Genomic DNA, 19,310 nt, shown 5'->3' with positions numbered 1-19,310 from the left:
ACAAATTTCGAGAACTTTGACTCTACACCGGAGGAACGCATGATCGGCAGCCTAATGGTGACTCCGAACATCCTTCACGAAAATCAACTATTCTCAGCGAATGTACACCCCGATGTAACCGATCGGTCCGAATTCTCGATGCGATTTCATTGTGAATGTCGGCGTTCTCCTGATCAAAGCTGGTCTCGATGAGAATTTCTTTATAGCCATTGCTCTGCTGCTTGTGCCCTTCTTACAAACCGTTTCAATGATCGATCGAATGTACGAAACGAAACCATCAGACCGATACTGCAGAGCGGTAATCGGTCGCAGGTGTAGGATTTCTAGAGCCAAAGTGAAGGATGGATACGTACGGTGGACCAAACTTCACCCTGCGCGATCAAGTAGGCACAAACATGTAGGATCAAGCGAACATTTTCAAGCCACACGTCGAGGATTTCCTATTAGATGGAAAAGGACCGCTAACCATCACTGGCTGCGAGGGGCTCGCGTTTTTTATTATCCGTTTTAATTATCTGAGCCACCCCGATGACATCGGAATTTTGATGAAAGTCGAAGTTTCCAGAGCAAGGGCCATGGGAAAACTTGGTACTTAGTTTTATAAACAAACGTGTTCATCCGAGTGTAAGAAACACCCGTTCGATTCCGACGATTACTGGGAATGCAATTTGAAATCGGAAACATTGACCTTCTATCGCCATAGTGGAACTTGCAAACGCAATATGTTTTCCTAGAAGTGAGAATCACTTCGACAAAAAGTAATGTCAAAAGTGATGAACGATAATACATTGCAAGGTTATTCTTAACAACAATCTTAATTTAATGCTACACACACATATATATAGTGTCTATTATAATGCCAATAGAATACGAATATTCGTCCAAATATAAAAGATTATTTTCCCTACTACAAAAGCCAATTTGCGTTTCCACGCAATACCCACATTTTTATGACTCGTGGATCGATGTAGATATATGCATTTCCATCTCGTTGAACAACGAAGGAAGAAATAGAAATTCTGCTGAAATTGCACAAAAACTATCTACCCTCCGATTTCAATGATTTTTGAACATGAAAGCTCCGTGCACAACCGCGTATGCGCGGCTGCAAGAAATGTCTGTTATAATATTACTCGATTAAATATCATCGATGTATTGGATTTGCGTTAGATTTTCCTCGCGGCGGGCGGATTAAGAAACTAACTTAGACCCAATACATTAATGATATTCGTTTTTAATTCGATCATAACAAAATGATACACCTAAGTGTACCACTTAAATTAATTATGAACTGTTTGTTATACGAAACATGTTTCGATCAAAGATTGTATCGTATCAAAGAGGGGGCACGATATAGTAATCAGTTAATTGATATTTTGCTTTCTTGTTGAAATACGAAGGTCACGAACGTCGAAGGTTAGAATTGTAATTGTAAAAGCTACATTGTACAATATTACCGTGGGGAAGAGTAATTTCGCTTCATCAATCTTATAAAAGATAACAAATGGTTTGCGTGTATGACACGAATATAAAGGATGAGTCATACTTCTTCTTTCCATAAAAATATTTCCGCGAAAAATTACATGTGAAAATGGCAACCGATTAGATAATAACCGTTTTTTATTTATCATCATTTCAATTATTTTACGTTTATTTCTGAAAAGATAAAATTCATGAAAATAAAATTCGAAAACTTTTTGCAACAACTCTAAAACATTCAGTAGGTTTTATCCTAAGTATCCTCACCGATTTCGAGGATTTTTTAATATATTGCAGAAGTCAACATTTTAAATAACTTCTCTCTGTACATATAATCGTCGCTGGGCCACGGATTCTAGGATATTTGCAAAACTTTGTCGCTATCACTACTACTACTGCTACTAGTGAATTCTGCCTATAGTTGTGCACCCGTGACAGCCTATGCGGAAGTATCGGTTTCCTGCTGCCGTGAGGAGACCGGATAAAATCACACCTATCCCAAAATCTATATAAGTTATAAACAAAAAATAAGAATTAGATTTGTGTTAGTCGTTATTTTATCCGGCCAATAATAATGCGTACCCTGCTATGGACGCACAATTTTTTTTTTATTTATTAATATTTACAATCAATTCTTGCATTGAGAATTTTCAGTAATTTTTTCTAGTGTGGCGCAGTGACATGGCTAATTATTTATAATAAGTTAATACTTATTATAGATAAGTATAATTTATAAGTAAGTGTTATAAATAAGTAAATATTACTTAATATGAATATCTAATTAAATCTAGTGGACGCACAATTATAGGTTGGATTCACTGTGGCGGTGGTGGTCGACAGTCTTTTGTGAATATCTCGAAAACTATTACCGAGCGGTGGTTGTATGTACAGGAAAAAATTTTTCAGAATCATGTCCCCGACAACATATTCCAAAATTATCGATATCGGTGAGGTGGATGGGATATCGGTAATTACCGTATGTATAATAATATATGTATATCTGTAATATATCGACTCTAGAATCCATATGAATTAATCGATAATTATTTCATTCTAATTTCTATTACGCAATTCATACCTTGCAATTAAATGAAGCCTCTTGTGCTAGCTCTTATCGTCTATCACAAACGATAAATGAACAAGTTCAAATACATAGACTAGATACACAGACTCGTTTATTTGTAATATTTTTAACAAATTAGCTATCCAAGTGCATGGCTGCATGTGTGCAGAAGAATATAACTTCCAGTAATATTTACAATTATGATTCACATACGATTGAAGTATTTTCGTAGAAGCCAAATTATTTCGTAATTAAATAAAGAAATAATAATAAAATAATATAGTTATGCAAGTGAAAACTATTGACCCTATGACCCTATTTCCAATTACCTGAATTAAACTACATACTTATGTATGTCTACGTATTACATTTAAGTTTATCAATTTCACCTTGAGGATATTTAACCCAGATCTATTTTCCAACTTACTTTCAGAACTTACTTTAGAACATATATATATGTGTGTGTGTGTGTATGATTAATTATATTAATGTTAATCACATTTTTCCACGACGAAGTGATAATTAAAATTCATTTTTCCATATACAATATCTTGTATTTTTAAATTTACGTGCTTATTTTTCCTTACGTTAACAATAGTTCCAACATGCGCGTCATATTATTCTATGTTTAGTGCAGCAAAATAAAAGATTTTCAATGTTATGAAATTAATAACCGAGATTCTCTACGGTGCGCATTCGTTGTATCGTGTTAATCAAATAGCTATTGACACATGCATAAATTAGGAAGTGTCACTACGTGTAAAACCAAATACACTAAACTGATACTGGCAAGGGCGGTGTACTGTCAGATGGTTAAAGTTAATCGTTCGATTAATTTTATAAATGTACAAAGATTCCATACAAATTGCTCTAAAACAACAATCTCTCAAAACTCGTAGCATACGATAATTTACGTTACTTTTTTCAAATTAGCGACAGAAGCCTACGAAAAATACCAAGCGTGGCAGCTCTAGTTTAATATATTGCACCGCTTGATCGAGTCGTAAAAAATACTTATTTAGCATTCATCTATACATACCTGATACGACCAAAGCTTCGTTTGGACCACAAGTATGAACGTTTCCCATTGTCAGATAAACTCTTTCTTAATGAAGATGCAACAACAAACCGGCACAAGCAAACAACCAGAACTAAAACGGTTACCACTGACACTAATCTATACAATAAATTGGTAGTAATGAAATATGGATTATTTCAAAAACCCCGGTAAATCATTAATAACATGCAACAATACGTGTTAGTCGCGCGTCGTAAGGTTACGATGTTACTCAAAGCCACTACCCAAATTTGTAGCTTTTGCAAAACCCTAGCTTGCAACACTGCCAACCTCGACATTTCCACGTACAGCGACATCTCTTCAAAATGAACCATCTCCTCTATATGTACTTATTTAAAGGCTCATTTCTAAATTAGATTTCCTTTACTTCAAAGAATTTTGGCAAGTAATTTGCTAATAATAATAATTGTATTAAAATATATTGGAAAATGAAACGTATGTTTATATCGTTGTATTTTGGGAAACTTGGGGAATTTTAGGTTGGGTTGTTGCCCGTGGAACGCTGAAGCCACGATCCTATACCATAGAAATATAAAGATAGATTACGCGAGTCATACGTTACCGTGTAAGTGGATGCGGTATGGGAATAGAAAGAGGACGCTACATGGAGGCTACTCCTGTCTTTGTCTGATCAGCACGCACATTGACGCTGTTCGTTGATCGGTATTACACTCGCATATTTACTGCACGAATGTGTATACGTTATTTGCAAATGTGCAGCGTTCTCTTTCTAATCCCATATTGCATTCACTTATACCGTGATTATATAGAAGAGCGATGAGCAACGAGCGACAATCCGTCGCTCAGCTGTATTGCTTATTCCACGTATATAAATCTGTAAATTTGATTTATTTTCTCGAAACACTGCTCGTAAATTTAAAGTTAAATGAAATTGGAGAGTATCGAATAGATTAGAATCGAACACAGAATTTTAAATGAAGAAAACTTTAGAACCGTGTATTAATTTGAATAACTTAAATACAAATTTAAAAGATTTTAAAACTTGTACAATTATTTACGCTTTGAAGTCTCAATGCATTAAGTTCAGCGATAAATTTCTTGTCTAATCTTCCTAATTTACTTTATTTATACCCTCGGTTTTACATTAATAAAACACGATCTATTTGATATCCAATTGAGAAAATTGTTAGTAATTTACGTTGATAAAAATTAATTTGATTAGTATGTATCATATAGAAAAGTAAGCGTTTTATGCTCTGGGATAATATGTTCCTTCCGATGGTAATGAAAATAAATATGCAAACTAACGTACGATTGGAAATATAATTATCAGCGATAATCAATAAATTTTCTGTCAAAATTCTTCCGTTCATTGACCCAGCTATGCCGCTGCACAATTGAGCCGTTTAATGCAAAAGTGATGTAATTCAAAAAAGTTGATTACTGGATAACGAGGGCTAAAGTAAACATGTAAGGGAACGAGTGGACGATTCCTACTTATTCTGCTATCCACCAAGAAACTAGTGAAGATATACTTACATCAATTCTGCACAGAACTGAATGAAAGTCATGCTTTTGAGATGTGGTGCCAAACCAAATAGACAACAAATTCACTTACTCCACTTTTGCATTAATCGGTTCAATTCATATTTACCGCACCAAAATTCACGCTACGAGGAACCACAAGCTACGTCGGTACATGAGGTTCTCAAAATTTACGCTACGGGGAGGCACAAGATACGACAGTATATAATCACAGACGAGGTATAATAAGAGTATCATATTTTAAATACATATATCATCTTCGTTTTTACTGTTTTTTACTTAAATATAAGATAATTTTCTTCTTTACATTAAAAATTATTTAACATGTACAGTAAAAAGAAGAGAAAAATATATGAAGTTTTAAATAGTATAAGTTTTATATGTACCATATCATTGATTATGCACTTGAATGATTTTTTATGACGTTATAACAGTTTAAGTATCGACAATTTTTCGTTGAGAACAAATTTAGTGGTCCTTTAATTTCGCACGCCAATGTATATACAGGGTGTCCTGTAATTGGTGGTAAAACCGGGTACAGGATGACTCTATATGAAAATTTTACATGACGCGTCATATGAACAAAATTTATTTATATTTTCGACTTATTTTTTCACGTAACATCATTTTCCATCTGGTTGTACCATCGGTTACCAGACACCCTGATGTAAATTTGCTTATCTAACTTGCGATTATTTGTCACAGTTATTTCATAAAAAATAGTATCTAGTTTTACATTCTTTAATAACTTTTTGTTTCTAATAAAAATATTAAATTTTTTATTATTTCTATTTCTTAACACACATAAATATGTATACATATATAATAATTAATATATACATACTTATTTATGATAAAATTAGAAATATAACTATTATTGTATTTATATCTCATTACATCCAATGATTAGTCTGTATATCTTTAATTCTAGAGGGAAAAATGTACAATGAAGCTAGTGTTTCCTTTTCTTCTGTTTTTTCTTGCTTCCTCCACTTTTGGTACTACTGTCTGATACTTTCTCTGCTCTTTTCTTTCTTTTTCCCGTTTCTTTCGTACTTTCTTTCGGTACCATCTGACAAGAATCAGTATTTGTTGCAGTATTTGTTGGAGGTACACTGAAACCTGGAATCTATTCGCATACAATTTTATGAACATTGAACTATATAGAAACAATTAGTATTTATTTGCTTTCGTAGTAATAATTTACTTACAAACGGCTTAACCAACTTAAATATTAGTTTCTCATGCTGTATATTGGATCTGTTTAAACTTATTTGCACAGTAACCGGATCGAAAGTGCGAAATACGATATTTCCACAGGTTTGTGAATGATCTTCGCCATTATACGTAAATGTAGCATCTAAATTTTTGTCTTTGTTCAAGTACAAAGTCCCCTCTAAGCCATACTTTATTATCAATATTTGCAACGCATTCTTTCGTACAAAAAGTATATAACCTTCTTCGTCTTGAATTTTTTCTCTAAAGAATAACTAAAAAGAGAAGAGCATAATGAATGATATATGTGCAATTGAACAATCAATTCAAATAATGAAATCAAAGATAAATAACCAAATACACACATGAGTATTTAGTGCTACTGATGCTCGATTACAATATTGAGCCATTCTATGACGATAGTTCATATTTTGACAAAGTGTGTGATTCTTCTTTTTGTCTAACAAATCGGGATATGTTGCATCAGCCCCAATGCAAACTGCTAATAAACGATGTACCATCACATCTGCGTATCTATAAAATTAAATAGATATGTACGTTCAAATTAAATATTATTTATTTGCATAACAAATTTTCCTACCTTCGAATAGGCGATGTAAAATGAGTATAAACAGGACATGCTAAACCATAATGATAGTATTCACTTGGTTGATGCATGCCACTAACAAAATATACAGCTTGCATCATACAGCGTGTGGCAAGTATCCTTACCATGGTATTAAAGTAAGGGTTACTTTCTTTATGACATTTATTTAACGAATCTGCTAATGCTTTGCCACTATCTACATTTATAGTAAAACCCTGTTGAAGAAAAATTTTGTTTTACCAGAATTATTATTTTTTGAATAAGCTTTTCATACCTGATTCTTTGCGGCCTTTATAAGAGGCTCAAAATTAGTAGGTGGTGGTTCCGGATGCCTTCTTAATACAGCGCATTCTGGGAATTCTTCTAAAATCTTTTTAGCAACCGAAATATTTGCGAGCAACATAAATTCTTCCACCATAGAATTAGTTTCTCGCAATATTTTTACCTCCATTTCGATAGGATCATGCGTTTCACAGTCTACTTCAAAACGGACTTCTGGAGATGCTAATAATAACGCTCTGCAATAAAAAGCAAATTATACACACTATCATGTATATCTTTGTAACATAACTTTACATACCCATTATCCAGACGTCTCTTTCTTAACTTTTTAGCTAAATTATTAAGATTCCTTAATGACTTTACAAGTGAATCTTGTTGAGTAACATCGTCAATTTTTAGTTGAGCTTCATCGTAAGTCATCGCTGCTCGTGAACATATTACGGACTTACAATATCTAGTATTAATTATGTTTGCATCTCTATCCATTTCCCATATGCAAGAAAACGTTAGTTTCTCTTCTTTTTCTCGTAAAGAGCACAAATTTTTGCTGAGTAACTCTGCAATAATTAACATATTATATGGTATGTTAGAATCTTCAACATTTTATTCAATAAAAATAAAATTGAAATAATTCGTACCAGGAATCATGTGAATTCTCGTGTCAACCAAATATACAGTCGTAGATCGTAATGCTGCTTCTTTATCTAACGCAGTACCAGGCCTTACAAAATGTGTTACATCCGCAATATGTACACCTACTTCTACATTACCATTTGGTAGATCTCTACAGTGAAGCGCATCATCGATATCTGTGCAACCCGGTGGGTCGACTGAACATACATCTAAATATCTTAGATCTTCCCTTTGTGCTATGTCCTATAAATGATACATTCAATTTATATGAGCTTTGAAAGGATTACTTTCTTTTTGCATATTACTACATACGACGTCCGTGACTTTCCATGAGATCTCTGGTAATGAGCTGAGGACAGCGTCAGAAAATCGACTATGGGGGATATCGTGTTCTAACAATATCACTTCATTTTCGGTGGTTTTGTTCCCTATTTCACCTAACGCGCGTACAAAATGACCAAGAGGATATCTAGAATTACGTGGCCATGAATCAATTGCTACGATGATTCTCTGTTTACACAGCACAGTATATTGTCTAGTTTCGATTCTTATTTTAGGTATTTTTCGTTCAGCTGGCACGAATAAATGTCGCACATTCTAAATAAACAGAAGATTATGAAATATAGAATATATACATACATACATACATATGTATGATCTAATTATGGAAATTTGCTCAGCTTTTACCCCTTCTATGTTACTGGGTTGTAATATTCCACAATATTGTCTCCAATTTCTTCTGATAATTCCAACAACTTTGCCAGTCGGTGTCTTTTGCATCTTGTTTGATGAACCAAATTTATCTAATACTTTATTTGTTTTTAAAATATCATCATCAGCATCTGCTTCTTCTTCATCTTGCAGAACAATGTCACTAGGAGATGACCACTGGTCCTCTGGCAAGAGTTCCACTACAACTGCATCGCCATCAACAGCTCTATTAAGGTTACTACGACCTTGGATAAAAATCTATAATCAAATATATGTAATAAATACATATCTATTAAAAATATAGAAAACAAGTACTCACAGATTTTTCAACTCCATCTACATTCACGAATCCTTCAAGGAAATTTTCTTTTGAAGCTTGAAAGGTTCCCTGCAGAAGATTCCCATTTTTTATGCCTTCATGTAATTCAAATGGTGTAAGATGACATGGGAAAATTTCTGGGCCCTCAAATACTGCACCATAACTCTTTTTACATAATTTATCAGCCAAAAAGCCTGAATTTTCTAACGATAATATATAATCTTCCACTAAAAAAATAACAATGTAAATTGAAATAAAAATTAGAGTATCTTTGAAGTTATTAAACAAATAATTTTACTTGAAATAACTGGGATCCCTTCTTTTTCTGCTAATTCTCTGTTGCGTGTATCATCTGTTAATAGCACAGTTTTGATTGTATTGTCATTTAAATTTAAATGTGCATTATACCACTTTGTTGCAACCCTAATTGCTCTATCATTTCTGTCATTTGTACTTTCACCAGGGTTACGCTCGACATAAGTATCTCTGCATAGTAGTAATAAAAAAAAGTAAATAATAATAAGACATACCTAGTAAAATAAATAAATAGATACGATATTGTTAACATACTTATGATGTTCATTAACAAATACATAAAATTTCCTTTGTGGATTAGTGATAATATTCCTTAATCTTTTATATACGGTGGAACTTTTATGTTTCACTTCTTCCAACACTGTTTGCACAATAATGACATTACAGATAATATCTTCTTCCAAAATGTCAATCTTAAAAATTATATATTTTTATATTAAGAAGAATAAAGATTATATAATAATACATTACATTGTGAACGTTAAACATATTCGATTAAAACAACACTCACTTGATCTAAAATAATATTAGTATCAATTAATAGATAATAAGGTTCCATTATCTTAGAACAGCTTACACTGGAATCCTCGTCATCTAAAATTATGTCCCGAGTTCTGTACACGCACTTTCCACAAGCTTTAGATCCACAGTGAATATCATCTCTAAGGTAATGCTCCCTAACCGTCTAAAAAGAAAACTAAACTTTAACAAATCATAATATTTTTATAATTGTTTTGTCATATTTAATTCTTTGAAAAACCGCATTATAAATGAATATGATTGCATTCATATAATCAATTACAAATCATAAAATGTCAAGTACTTTTGATTTTATTTAATACCTTAAACACATTTCCCCCTTTAGTTTTCCTAAAGAATATTTTGGTCGTCAACATATTGCTTGGTTTTGTTGCATAGGGAAAAGTGTATTTAACTAATTATTTATATATTTTTCTGTCAAAGAAAATAAGATACTGTTCGTTAACAAACTATGCACACACGGCTTGGTTAATATAGATGTTATAAACATCAATCATAAACCGTACCGGAAGTCCAAGTTCTATAACCATAAACCATAACACGACCATGTGCATAAATAGATCTCGACACATAAGAATAATGAAGTCAGGCTGCCTTAAGCACGGTTAGCCTATAGTGGATGACCATGTGCTGTTGGCACAAAAACACAGAAACAGAGGAAAGTATGAGATACGAAAAAGAAAATTTTAAAAGCGAAAAGCGTCAGTAAAAGAAAAAGAGCGAAATGCTAAAAGAAAATGTTTTACTGGGCAATAGAGGTTGTAGTTAGCTCCGTAAAAACGCCATCTCTTGGTCCCAAGAGAAAAACAAGAAACTAAACTAAACTAAACAATTTATGAGAAGATCAAAAGTCCCTACAATTTATATTGGACCAGAGAGGAAATGAGAGTGCTCACGCTTATGGACCTGGTTGTTTCCGAACTAATGCTGCACCATGCGGCCAATTGTTGAGGTCAATTAAAGTTAGCATATACAAGAATCTTTGTATTTAAGATTAAAGTTAGGGATCTGCCCTGTTTGGTTACTCAAAAACATGTAGAGACAATGCGAATGATTATGACTAACAATAAATAAATGACGAAAGTAAAAAATTAAGTGTAAAAAAATACTTTACTTTTATATATATGTGTATATATATATATACGTTGACGATTGTACAAAGAATACTCGAAAAAAATTCGGATAGAAAAGTAGATATGAACTTTTCCGTAGAATCGTGCTACTAAATAAATTCTCGTCTATGCTAATGTACAATAAAATTGAGCAGATCCCTAACGTTAGGCTTAAAAACATAGGTTCTTGTATATGCTAAATTGCAACCAAACAGGGCAGATCCCTATTTTTATAGGTTCTTGTATATGCTAAATTTATTTAACCTCAGCACTTGGCCGCATGGTGCAGCATCTCTACTCTGAAACTACGAGCGTGAACGCTCTCGTCTTTTTCCTAACTGGATAGTGCGGTAACTTATGGGCGATGGAATCCATGAACATTGTGTTTTAAATATGAACGATTTTGGATACACCGATATGTTAACCATGAATTCTTCTAGAGTATCTGGAGACACGGGCTTTAGTGAATTATTGCGATCAGCAGAACGATTATCTGCTGCTGTAGAAAGCAACGAAGAACTTCCTCAAGTTGAGAGAAATCTTCGTCAAATCTTAGAGGCTTCCAACGAACTCTGGTCTCGTGTCACACAGACCGGTACTCAAGACAATCAAGTACAGGCGTAAGAATACTTGTATATTTATCGCACATAAAATTTTTAAATGATTTATAATTGTATGTCATGTACTTTAAATAGAAAATTCATTCATGTAAAAATAATTATGTTTGATGTCACAGATAACCTAAAAATTTTATAAATTTCTGGCGCCAAAATTTTCAGGATAATACCTATCATTTTATTTTTAGTAATATGTATATATGTATGACTAACATTTAGAGCAAAGTAATTTGTCTTGTGCTTATACATTTTCTAATTAAAATAAAATTTATTTCATCAATATATTTCAGATTTCTTCAATATATATAATATTTTATAATTTCAGACATCTATTGCTTGGCTCACGTGGTGTTGATTTACCTCAGATTTCGCAGAAATTAAGTTCACTTAGTGCAAGACGTACATTTGAACCTTTAGATCCTATTGCAGATACAGATATAGTTAGTTACCTTAGGAATGAGAAGGAAAATGCTATATTGTCAATCATTGAACAAGTCCATAAAGATGTAAGATATTTTATTATATTCCTTGTAAACAATATTATAGGATATACGTGTATATGTATGAACTATATGAAATTATTTCAGACTTTTGAACTTACTAGAGTTCAACAAATGGAACATATGCTGGGTGAATGGAAACAAATGCGGTTTGAGATAATAAATGCCATGACAGCTCCGTCTGGGGAGCTTGTAGATTTACGTGGTACTCCACAACGTACTAAATTAGCTGGTTCCATGATTAGTGGCTTATCTGATATAGAAGTAGCTTATGTGAAACAGTTACAAAATTATAATGATCATGTGCTTAGGGGGATAACTAAACCTAACTTGTTTAATGCGTTTTGTGAAGCTGCAAAGTCATTTAATGATAAAAAAATTGTGGATCTTTGGAAAATGGTTAAACGTATGGTAGACATTCGACCAATTCCTAGAGAAGATCAAATCAAATCAAGAAGTACAGCTATTGTTGAACAAGAAATTGTGTTACATGCAAGAAAGTACTTAGAAGATAGATATAAGGAATTTATGAACTCTGTTATTAATGAAAACCCTGCTCAAGCTAAAAGGGGTGGCATTCCAGGCACTGTGCCATTAGTTAAAAGTTTTGTTAGCGTTAAAGTACAAAATCTGAAAGATTTAGAAGATGTTATGGTTGAAGATAAACCATTATGGCCTTTAGTGTATTATTGTATGAGGGTTGGTGATTACAAAGCTGCATTGCAATGTCTTAATCAATACAACACAAAATTTCCAGAATTTAGGGTTGCCTTGGAAGAAGCTTGTAATGATCCCCAAAGACGTCCTAGTAGTTCTGCAGAATCAAATTTAAAATTGCAGTATAGGAAACATGTTAGATCAGTTACTGATCCATATAAAAGAGTTGCATATTGTGCATTAGTTCCTTGTGAACCTGATGACCTGCACTCTGATGTAATTTGTACAGCTGATGATTATTTGTGGTTGAAACTGTGCCAAGTTAGAGATCAATCGGATGCAGAAAATAAATTGACTTTGGATTACTTACAAACTACGATATCAGAAATTTATGGAGAGTCATATTATCATGCTCATGAACAACCGTTTGTATATTTTTCAATGTTATTTTTGACTGGTCAATTTGAGGCTGCGATTGAATTTCTGGCAAGAGGAGCAGGAGCAAGGCATTTACCACATGCTGTACATTTAGCAGCTGCTATGCATGAACATAACTTGTTAGGAGTAAGCCAAAGTGTTCTAGCACCTTTAATAAGTGTTGATCCTGCTGATAAGACTCCTGCTAAAAGATTAAATTTTGCCAGATTAATATTATTGTACGTTAAACGATTTGATTCCACAGATCCAAAGGAATGTTTACATTATCTGTTCTTATTAAGGTTTGTATAGAAAATCAAATAATCATCGAAATTTTCAAATTTAATTTTAATTACCTAATTACTTTTTAGATCTATGAAAGATCCACATGATCGTAACATGTTTGCTGCATCAGCTGCAGAAATGGTAGTTGATACTTCTCCAGCAGTCAGAACTCAGTTAATTGGAAAGATAGTAGAAGATCGTTGGGTACCAGGGATTTTAGATCAATTTCAAATTAATACAGAAGATGTTATAAACATAAGCGCTGATACATTATATAGAAAAGGTCTTTTAGAAGATGCAGTAACAGTGTACGATCTTGCTCGCAATCACGAGAAAGTTCTTAGTCTAATGTGTACGCTTTTGGCGCAAGTTGTTAATCAAAAAACTTCGCCGGGATCACTCAGATCTCGATTGCAGGTGACTGCTACAGAGATAAGCAGAAGGTAATATTGAAATCCACGATGTCATCGTTATTAATTGTCATCGTTAAAATTGTCAAATACATATATAAATATATATTTTTAGGTATCAAAACATTGAAATACAAGCACCATCCGAATTAGTATCTGCATTTTATACTTTAAAGCACTTAATGGTGTTCTTTGATCAATTTCATAATGAACAATATCAAAGTGCGCTTAGGGTAAGATATATAGGATTGTACATAGCTATATTGAAGTTTATGTCATTAATATATAATTATTTGTTTATAGACTATTGCAGAGGCGAAATTGTTACCATTGCATATCAAAGAAGTCGATGAAAGAGTAAACGCAATACGACGTGTACCACCTGAAGTAGCTGGTACATTAGCCGACGTCCTTTTAGCTACAATGACAATACTTTACCGTCAATATCAGAAATTACGATCGATGGAACCAGGTGATGAAGAAGCAAGGAAACAGCAACTTCTTGATCTTCGGGAACAAGCGCGAGCTTTAACTAGTTTCGCAGGAACACTTCCGTATCGTATGCCAAATGAAACGAATAGCAAACTTGTACAAATGGAGATCCTTATGTGCTGAATCAAACTTGTTATATTTGTTGTTTTATTTTCGATACAGTACTTTAAGTAAATACAACAGATATATTTGTGCGAATACTGGATTTACGAAGCACAAAAACGATCAATGTATTGAAACACAATTCCTCTATTTCTTATAGAATTTATGAATACAATGTATATATCTTTTTGTACTTCGTTAAACAATAATTAGAAATAAGTTAAATGTACTGACTTTTAAAAATAACAATTGAACATAAGAAATACAATTAGTGAACAGGTCATTTATTTCTTTAGTATATTTAAAATATTTATTTTTTTGAGAATATTTTTTATCCAAAAGAATCATTGTCATTCGTGTTACTTTTGAGAGATGTAACAGATATTCCACAACTAAGATCTTGAACCTTTCCTTCTTTTACCTGAAAAAAACTTGGATGTAACCACTGCGATATTTACTTTTACTTTATTATAATCATGTTACTTACAGCTCTAAAGTCAAGAAACATTTCTTTAAAGGACATGAAGTCTGTGAAGGTTGATAATACTTCAAAAACTTCACCTTCCAATTCATTTTGCTTATTACTAAATCATTCAATAACCATTAAAAGAAACTTTTTAGTCATATTTATAATTTTTATATACACTTTATATAATTATAAAGTTATAGCGCTTACTTTAAATGTTCTAAAAATGTGTCGATATTAAAATGTGGTATTAGCTTCTGTAAGTAATTAACGATATAATTTTCCACTGCCTTATTCTACAAAAATCATGTATTAATATGCAAGTATAAAAAAATTGTTATTTTTTATTGTTAGAGCACTTACATATTCATTAAATATATCTGTATAAATTAATTTATTTTCCTCTGCAGGTTCAAAAACATCCCAATAATCATCTAAAAACTTTTTTTGAATAGAGTGAAATTCGTCTTCTAAAAATAAAAATGAAACTTATATTATAAAATCGAATGTTTAATATCTTGTTTTAATGCGTACCTAACAGAATATCTTCTATGTGTCCAATAATTTCGTCGAAAAGTTTATCCTCTACGTTTTTAGAACTTTGTTCCATATTTTCTTCGACACTTACTAAGCTGCAATTGTCTATTAAATAATATTTTTAAAAGATTATTAGAATAGTTACGTTATTTATACGTACATAGATATTTCAATTTCAATTGTCAATACCCTCGGAGTCATTAATATTTGAAAGATAAATATATGCTTAATTATTTATTCAAATGATATGAACAAACCCATTGTTTCTTCAGTTTCTCCAATTGTTTACATAAACAAGGCACTGTTTATTTCTATGATAAAATAAACTTATTATTTGTCAGATATCATCGGTATCGATAGATCGATAACTGTTGAAAGCGAGAATCGAGAAGATTAGTCGACCAATCACGTTTATAGCAATTCGAATCTTTTATAACAGTTAATTTGTCATAACGTTAATTGAAAATGTGTCACTGATACGTAAAATAAACATTTCTCTCTCATTTATTTATATATTCAGTTAAATCTGATATATTAATAATATTTGAAAATATAGCTTAGATCTCGATTTGTTTTAATAAGAGAACGTGTGACTAATTTTCGTCTTTCAATCAAATTTTTACACATTTAGTTTTTAGTTTTATTAACTTATTAGACCTAAAGCTGTAATAATTAGACTATAGTTATTACAGAAGTTTTGTTTTTAATTTATTACTATTAATAATTCTCTTGATCTTGACACCTAGAAGGCTGAAATTTACATTTTTAGTAATATAACTTGCAATAAAATTTTATAGGAAGAAAATTTGTAACTCTGATAGGTAAATATTCATAGATTTTTAATATTATCGATCGATTTTTATAAAATTGTTCATTTTGTAGGCAACGCATATCAATGGAAATATATACCTTTGACAAAAGTCTTCAAGAAAGGCTAGTTGAATTAACAGAAATTTTATCTAGCAGAGGAGAAATTGTACCTGCATCACAAATTCAGGCAGAATGGTCCTACCATATAGAACTTGTACTAGAACCTGTTGGTTGGCAAGCATTATGGAGAATACCACGTTTAGTGTGTGAAGATTTTCATATTCATTATCCTACTATTGTGGTAGTAGAAGTTGAGCAAGTTGATTTCTGTGATCTATCTGCATTGGTGAAAATAACTGCTGTTCAAGATGAAATTCAGTTACCTGAAAAATACGATGTAGCACTTATCGAGCTTTATCCAACTCATAATCAGGAAAACGCCGCTTTGGATATGGTGGGTACTGCATCCTGCCTCGATCAGCTGAGATTTTTTTATAAATATTTATGGATGCCATGGGACATAGATGACGATGATAACGTCGATTGGGTGTCTGTACATTTGGAAACAAGAATTAGATTGTTCTTCGACATGAAAAGGCTTGTTGTTAGTAAAGAAACTAGCGATATCATTAGAGGTTTAGTAAGGGAAGGAAGGGAGATCGAAGAGAAGATATCAAGACTAGAGGACACTATTTCTGAGGGAGAAGAATCAGAGAATGACATAGTGGATGGGGGAACAGCATGTCAGTTGATGAAACTTCATTTTCGATTGCAACAAATTAAAAGGGAGATGGAAGTTCTTGAAAACCCAGCTATGAGAGAAATTCTTACGAATCAGACCTCATCTTTGGATGATAAAATAGAGAAAAGAAAAAGTACAGAAACGTGCAAGGAAGGCTATTTTGTGTGGCTCGGTGGAACTCTCGAGGAAATGAAGGCAAAAATAAACAAAGTTCAAGCTTCTTTATCCCCAGAATTATTTTTTAAGTAAGTTCGACAGTACTGAAAAAGCTCTATTGATTTTTGATTCTTATACATTTTTCTAGAATATCTGGGTCTTTGTTAGAGACTCTACACATGTGCGACACGGGAGATATCATTATAGTTGGAAAAGGAACTCATCGAATAAAAGGAGCTGGTAGATTGGAAGATGGAGGTACCATTAGAGGAATTGATAGCTTAGAACATACCATTCTTAATATGAAAGACACAGAAACTGCACCATCGTTGCTTGATTTCTCTGGCAGTGAAGTAAGTTATATATTGAATCGTGTCTCCGACTAATTGTAGCTATGCCGAATATGTGTTTATAGGTTTTACTAGAAAATATTACTGTAGATGTGGGTGATCTTAGAGCAGCTGTAATAGTGAGAGTTGGAACCACAAAAATAGTTAATTGTAAAATATGTGCCTTAAATCAGAGTATGGTGAAATTAGGAGTCGTGGTTTTACCGGATGCAAAACTAATAATAGAAAACACACTCTTTGACAGTCTTGGGACAGGTTTAGTCATCTATAGTAACGGAGAAGTGTTTATGAATAATTGCAACTTTACAAATTGCGCAGAGGGTATACAAGTATGTTATTTTCGTCTCGATTACCATAATTATGTAGTTACAAAACGATATTTAATTATAATATCTTGTTATTTTTAGATTCATGACAATGCAAAATTAACAGCAAAAAATTGTTCTCTCACACATTTTAAGGAATATGCTATTCGATTAGAAACGCAAAAATATTTAAACGATACAAAACGTAAATGTGGTAGCCTTGAATTATTAGAAAAGGTACCTGAAATTTCTCTATATGGTTGTAAGTCTGAGGGTAATGGCAAAGGAGATGTTATATTGAAGCAGACCACATCATTTGTTTTAAGAAAACAAGATGAATCTATGGAGACTTAGAGTAATCTTTTCTATTATAACTGAATTTTCTATTTTTGTTATAAGAGTGCATGTAATTCTTGAATCTTTGAGAAATATAATTATACACTTTTTTATATGAATCTCTATTTAGAAGTTATAATAGATATAATCTATATAAAAAGGGGAAACTATTTCTATTCACTTCGTATTTCACTTGTAATTAAAAACAGTTATGAATTGTATACAAAACTTATTATTTAATCATCTTTCCAATTGATAGGAACCAATTAAAATACGTGCTCAAATTTTTAAATTGGAAGTTACACTGTTAGTTATATTCATCATCGTCAGATGGCGCTAGCAGCATCATTTCAAATTGTTCGTTTACGGTGCGTGTTCCTATATGTATTTAAAAATCTTGTGTTCCATTGTAAATACGAATATTTTAATATATTTGTCTTATTTTATCAACGTAATATTTTACAGATTAAAGAGACCTGTTGTAAGTTTTCCACTATTTAACATAATTTAATTATTTTCCTGCAAGTAATTCGAATTCGCTCCTTAACCTAAACGCGTCCCTTCGATATTTTTTCAATACTTCCGTATCCACAACAGTACATTATTTTACGACAATTTATTCCGTTCTGTTGGATATTTTTATCTGTAACATCGATTAAAACAATGCTCGAAAAACAAGTGACTCCATCTAAAAGTACTTTGTGACACGAGTCAGAAAAATCTAACCTATAATACATGCTGGCATCGAAACAATGTCAATATACATATAGATATATACATAAATGCATCTGTACACAGCTACGTCATGTTCTATCTATATATATATACACACATATATATATATATATATATATGTAGAAGAAGATAACACGTACGTGTACAGTACTTAGTGTGACGTAAACGATAATTCGATCCATACTGTATTCACCGCCGTATTCGTTTAAAGACCCGTTCGTATCTATAAATGAAGTTATAAGTACCTGGCCATGTGGTTGGTATCACGTGTACACGGATGAATGAAGTAGCATGATTTAGAGACTCATACTTTCGATGATGAATGGAAATCCTTCCGTTAGCGATACCGCTTATCAGTTTTCCAGTTGCTGCGCGGTTACTGGCCTGTTAGGCTAGTATATAATATTTTTATGTATCCCTATGGATGAAATTATTTTTTGGAAAATGCTAGTCTAAATCCGTTTCCTTTTCTTGTTTTCTTCTTTTAAAGAAAGAAATGAAGTCAAATCATTAACGAAGATATTTATTTTATC

At 32.3% G+C, this 19,310-nt stretch overlaps 6 protein-coding genes across 8 annotated transcripts in view; 3 read left to right on the top strand and 3 right to left on the bottom strand.

Annotated features, from left to right (window-relative positions):
• The window catches only part of Flo2 (flotillin-2), an 87,967-nt gene extending 84,110 nt beyond the window's left edge, over positions 1-3,857 (bottom strand). The window contains exon 1 of the mRNA XM_069109787.1: positions 3,582-3,857. Within this exon, the coding sequence (XP_068965888.1) occupies positions 3,582-3,630 (49 nt within the window). The 5' untranslated portion in view covers positions 3,631-3,857. The remainder of the gene's footprint in view (positions 1-3,581) is intronic.
• Positions 3,858-5,731: 1,874 nt separating this feature from the next.
• Positions 5,732-10,265, bottom strand: Dis3 (exosome complex exonuclease RRP44-like protein Dis3). The gene is made up of 14 exons (XM_069109247.1): positions 10,051-10,265; positions 9,720-9,893; positions 9,464-9,621; positions 9,192-9,379; positions 8,894-9,120; positions 8,551-8,832; positions 8,176-8,460; positions 7,869-8,106; positions 7,529-7,787; positions 7,223-7,466; positions 6,943-7,163; positions 6,707-6,875; positions 6,338-6,616; positions 5,732-6,255 (listed from the first exon to the last, which is right to left on the bottom strand). The coding sequence occupies exons 1-14, from the start codon at positions 10,102-10,104 to the stop codon at positions 6,079-6,081; spliced, it is 2,955 nt and encodes a 984-aa protein (XP_068965348.1). The 5' UTR covers positions 10,105-10,265; the 3' UTR covers positions 5,732-6,078.
• A 910-nt stretch (positions 10,266-11,175) lies between these two features.
• On the top strand, positions 11,176-14,426 carry LOC138178195 (nuclear pore complex protein Nup93). The gene is made up of 6 exons (XM_069109774.1): positions 11,176-11,480; positions 11,803-11,983; positions 12,065-13,353; positions 13,423-13,779; positions 13,862-13,979; positions 14,050-14,426. The coding sequence occupies exons 1-6, from the start codon at positions 11,218-11,220 to the stop codon at positions 14,359-14,361; spliced, it is 2,520 nt and encodes an 839-aa protein (XP_068965875.1). The 5' UTR covers positions 11,176-11,217; the 3' UTR covers positions 14,362-14,426.
• On the bottom strand, positions 14,351-15,742 carry LOC138178203 (ADP-ribosylation factor-like protein 2-binding protein). Of its 2 annotated transcripts, none has more exons than XM_069109789.1 (6): positions 15,601-15,742; positions 15,341-15,448; positions 15,170-15,276; positions 15,017-15,102; positions 14,828-14,924; positions 14,351-14,761 (listed from the first exon to the last, which is right to left on the bottom strand). In XM_069109789.1, the coding sequence occupies exons 1-6, from the start codon at positions 15,602-15,604 to the stop codon at positions 14,672-14,674; spliced, it is 492 nt and encodes a 163-aa protein (XP_068965890.1). In that variant the 5' UTR covers positions 15,605-15,742; the 3' UTR covers positions 14,351-14,671. The 2 variants fall into 2 exon arrangements, with proteins under 2 accessions (XP_068965890.1, XP_068965891.1); XM_069109790.1 differs by having other exon boundaries at positions 15,533-15,738.
• Positions 15,743-15,867: 125 nt separating this feature from the next.
• nesd (SHC binding and spindle associated nessun dorma) lies at positions 15,868-18,243 on the top strand. The gene is made up of 5 exons (XM_069109778.1): positions 15,868-16,164; positions 16,226-17,140; positions 17,200-17,404; positions 17,467-17,730; positions 17,809-18,243. The coding sequence occupies exons 2-5, from the start codon at positions 16,239-16,241 to the stop codon at positions 18,058-18,060; spliced, it is 1,623 nt and encodes a 540-aa protein (XP_068965879.1). The 5' UTR covers positions 15,868-16,164; positions 16,226-16,238; the 3' UTR covers positions 18,061-18,243.
• Positions 18,244-18,370: 127 nt separating this feature from the next.
• LOC138178199 (pseudouridylate synthase RPUSD2) overlaps positions 18,371-19,310 on the top strand; it is a 178,061-nt gene continuing 177,121 nt past the window's right edge. Inside the window, exon 1 of one of the 2 annotated variants that reach the window (XM_069109780.1) lies at positions 18,371-18,523. The gene's annotated coding sequence lies outside the window, so the exon portion shown is untranslated. The remainder of the gene's footprint in view (positions 18,524-19,310) is intronic. The other variant, XM_069109781.1, reaches the window with a different exon arrangement.

Source organism: Bombus flavifrons, chromosome 3, assembly GCF_040668555.2.
Source record: "Bombus flavifrons isolate JBK064 chromosome 3, iyBomFlav1_principal, whole genome shotgun sequence".
Classification (NCBI taxonomy): Eukaryota; Metazoa; Arthropoda; class Insecta; order Hymenoptera; family Apidae; genus Bombus; species Bombus flavifrons.
This window is presented reverse-complemented; position numbering and strand designations above follow the sequence as displayed.

What these genes read in the sequence shown, in the direction of transcription:
- Dis3 (XM_069109247.1), bottom strand. Translation starts at nt 10,104, where the DNA reads ATGTTGACGACCAAAATATTCTTTAGGAAAACTAAAGGGGGAAATGTG. An exon ending in TTTGTTAATGAACATCATAA is followed by an intron (nt 9,380 to 9,463) that starts GTATGTTAACAA and finishes ACTACTATGCAG; the next exon opens with AGATACTTATGTCGAGCGTA. An exon ending in AACCCAGTAACATAGAAGGG is followed by an intron (nt 8,461 to 8,550) that starts GTAAAAGCTGAG and finishes CTGTTTATTTAG; the next exon opens with AATGTGCGACATTTATTCGT.
- LOC138178195 (XM_069109774.1), top strand. Translation starts at nt 11,218, where the DNA reads ATGGGCGATGGAATCCATGAACATTGTGTTTTAAATATGAACGATTTT. An exon ending in CAAGACAATCAAGTACAGGC is followed by an intron (nt 11,481 to 11,802) that starts GTAAGAATACTT and finishes TTATAATTTCAG; the next exon opens with ACATCTATTGCTTGGCTCAC. An exon ending in GCTACAGAGATAAGCAGAAG is followed by an intron (nt 13,780 to 13,861) that starts GTAATATTGAAA and finishes ATATATTTTTAG; the next exon opens with GTATCAAAACATTGAAATAC.
- LOC138178203 (XM_069109789.1), bottom strand. An exon ending in CATAGAAGATATTCTGTTAG is followed by an intron (nt 15,277 to 15,340) that starts GTACGCATTAAA and finishes TTTTATTTTTAG; the next exon opens with AAGACGAATTTCACTCTATT. An exon ending in TGTTTCTTGACTTTAGAGCT is followed by an intron (nt 14,762 to 14,827) that starts GTAAGTAACATG and finishes AGTTTTTTTCAG; the next exon opens with GTAAAAGAAGGAAAGGTTCA.
- nesd (XM_069109778.1), top strand. Translation starts at nt 16,239, where the DNA reads ATGGAAATATATACCTTTGACAAAAGTCTTCAAGAAAGGCTAGTTGAA. An exon ending in TCCCCAGAATTATTTTTTAA is followed by an intron (nt 17,141 to 17,199) that starts GTAAGTTCGACA and finishes ACATTTTTCTAG; the next exon opens with AATATCTGGGTCTTTGTTAG. An exon ending in ATTGCGCAGAGGGTATACAA is followed by an intron (nt 17,731 to 17,808) that starts GTATGTTATTTT and finishes TGTTATTTTTAG; the next exon opens with ATTCATGACAATGCAAAATT.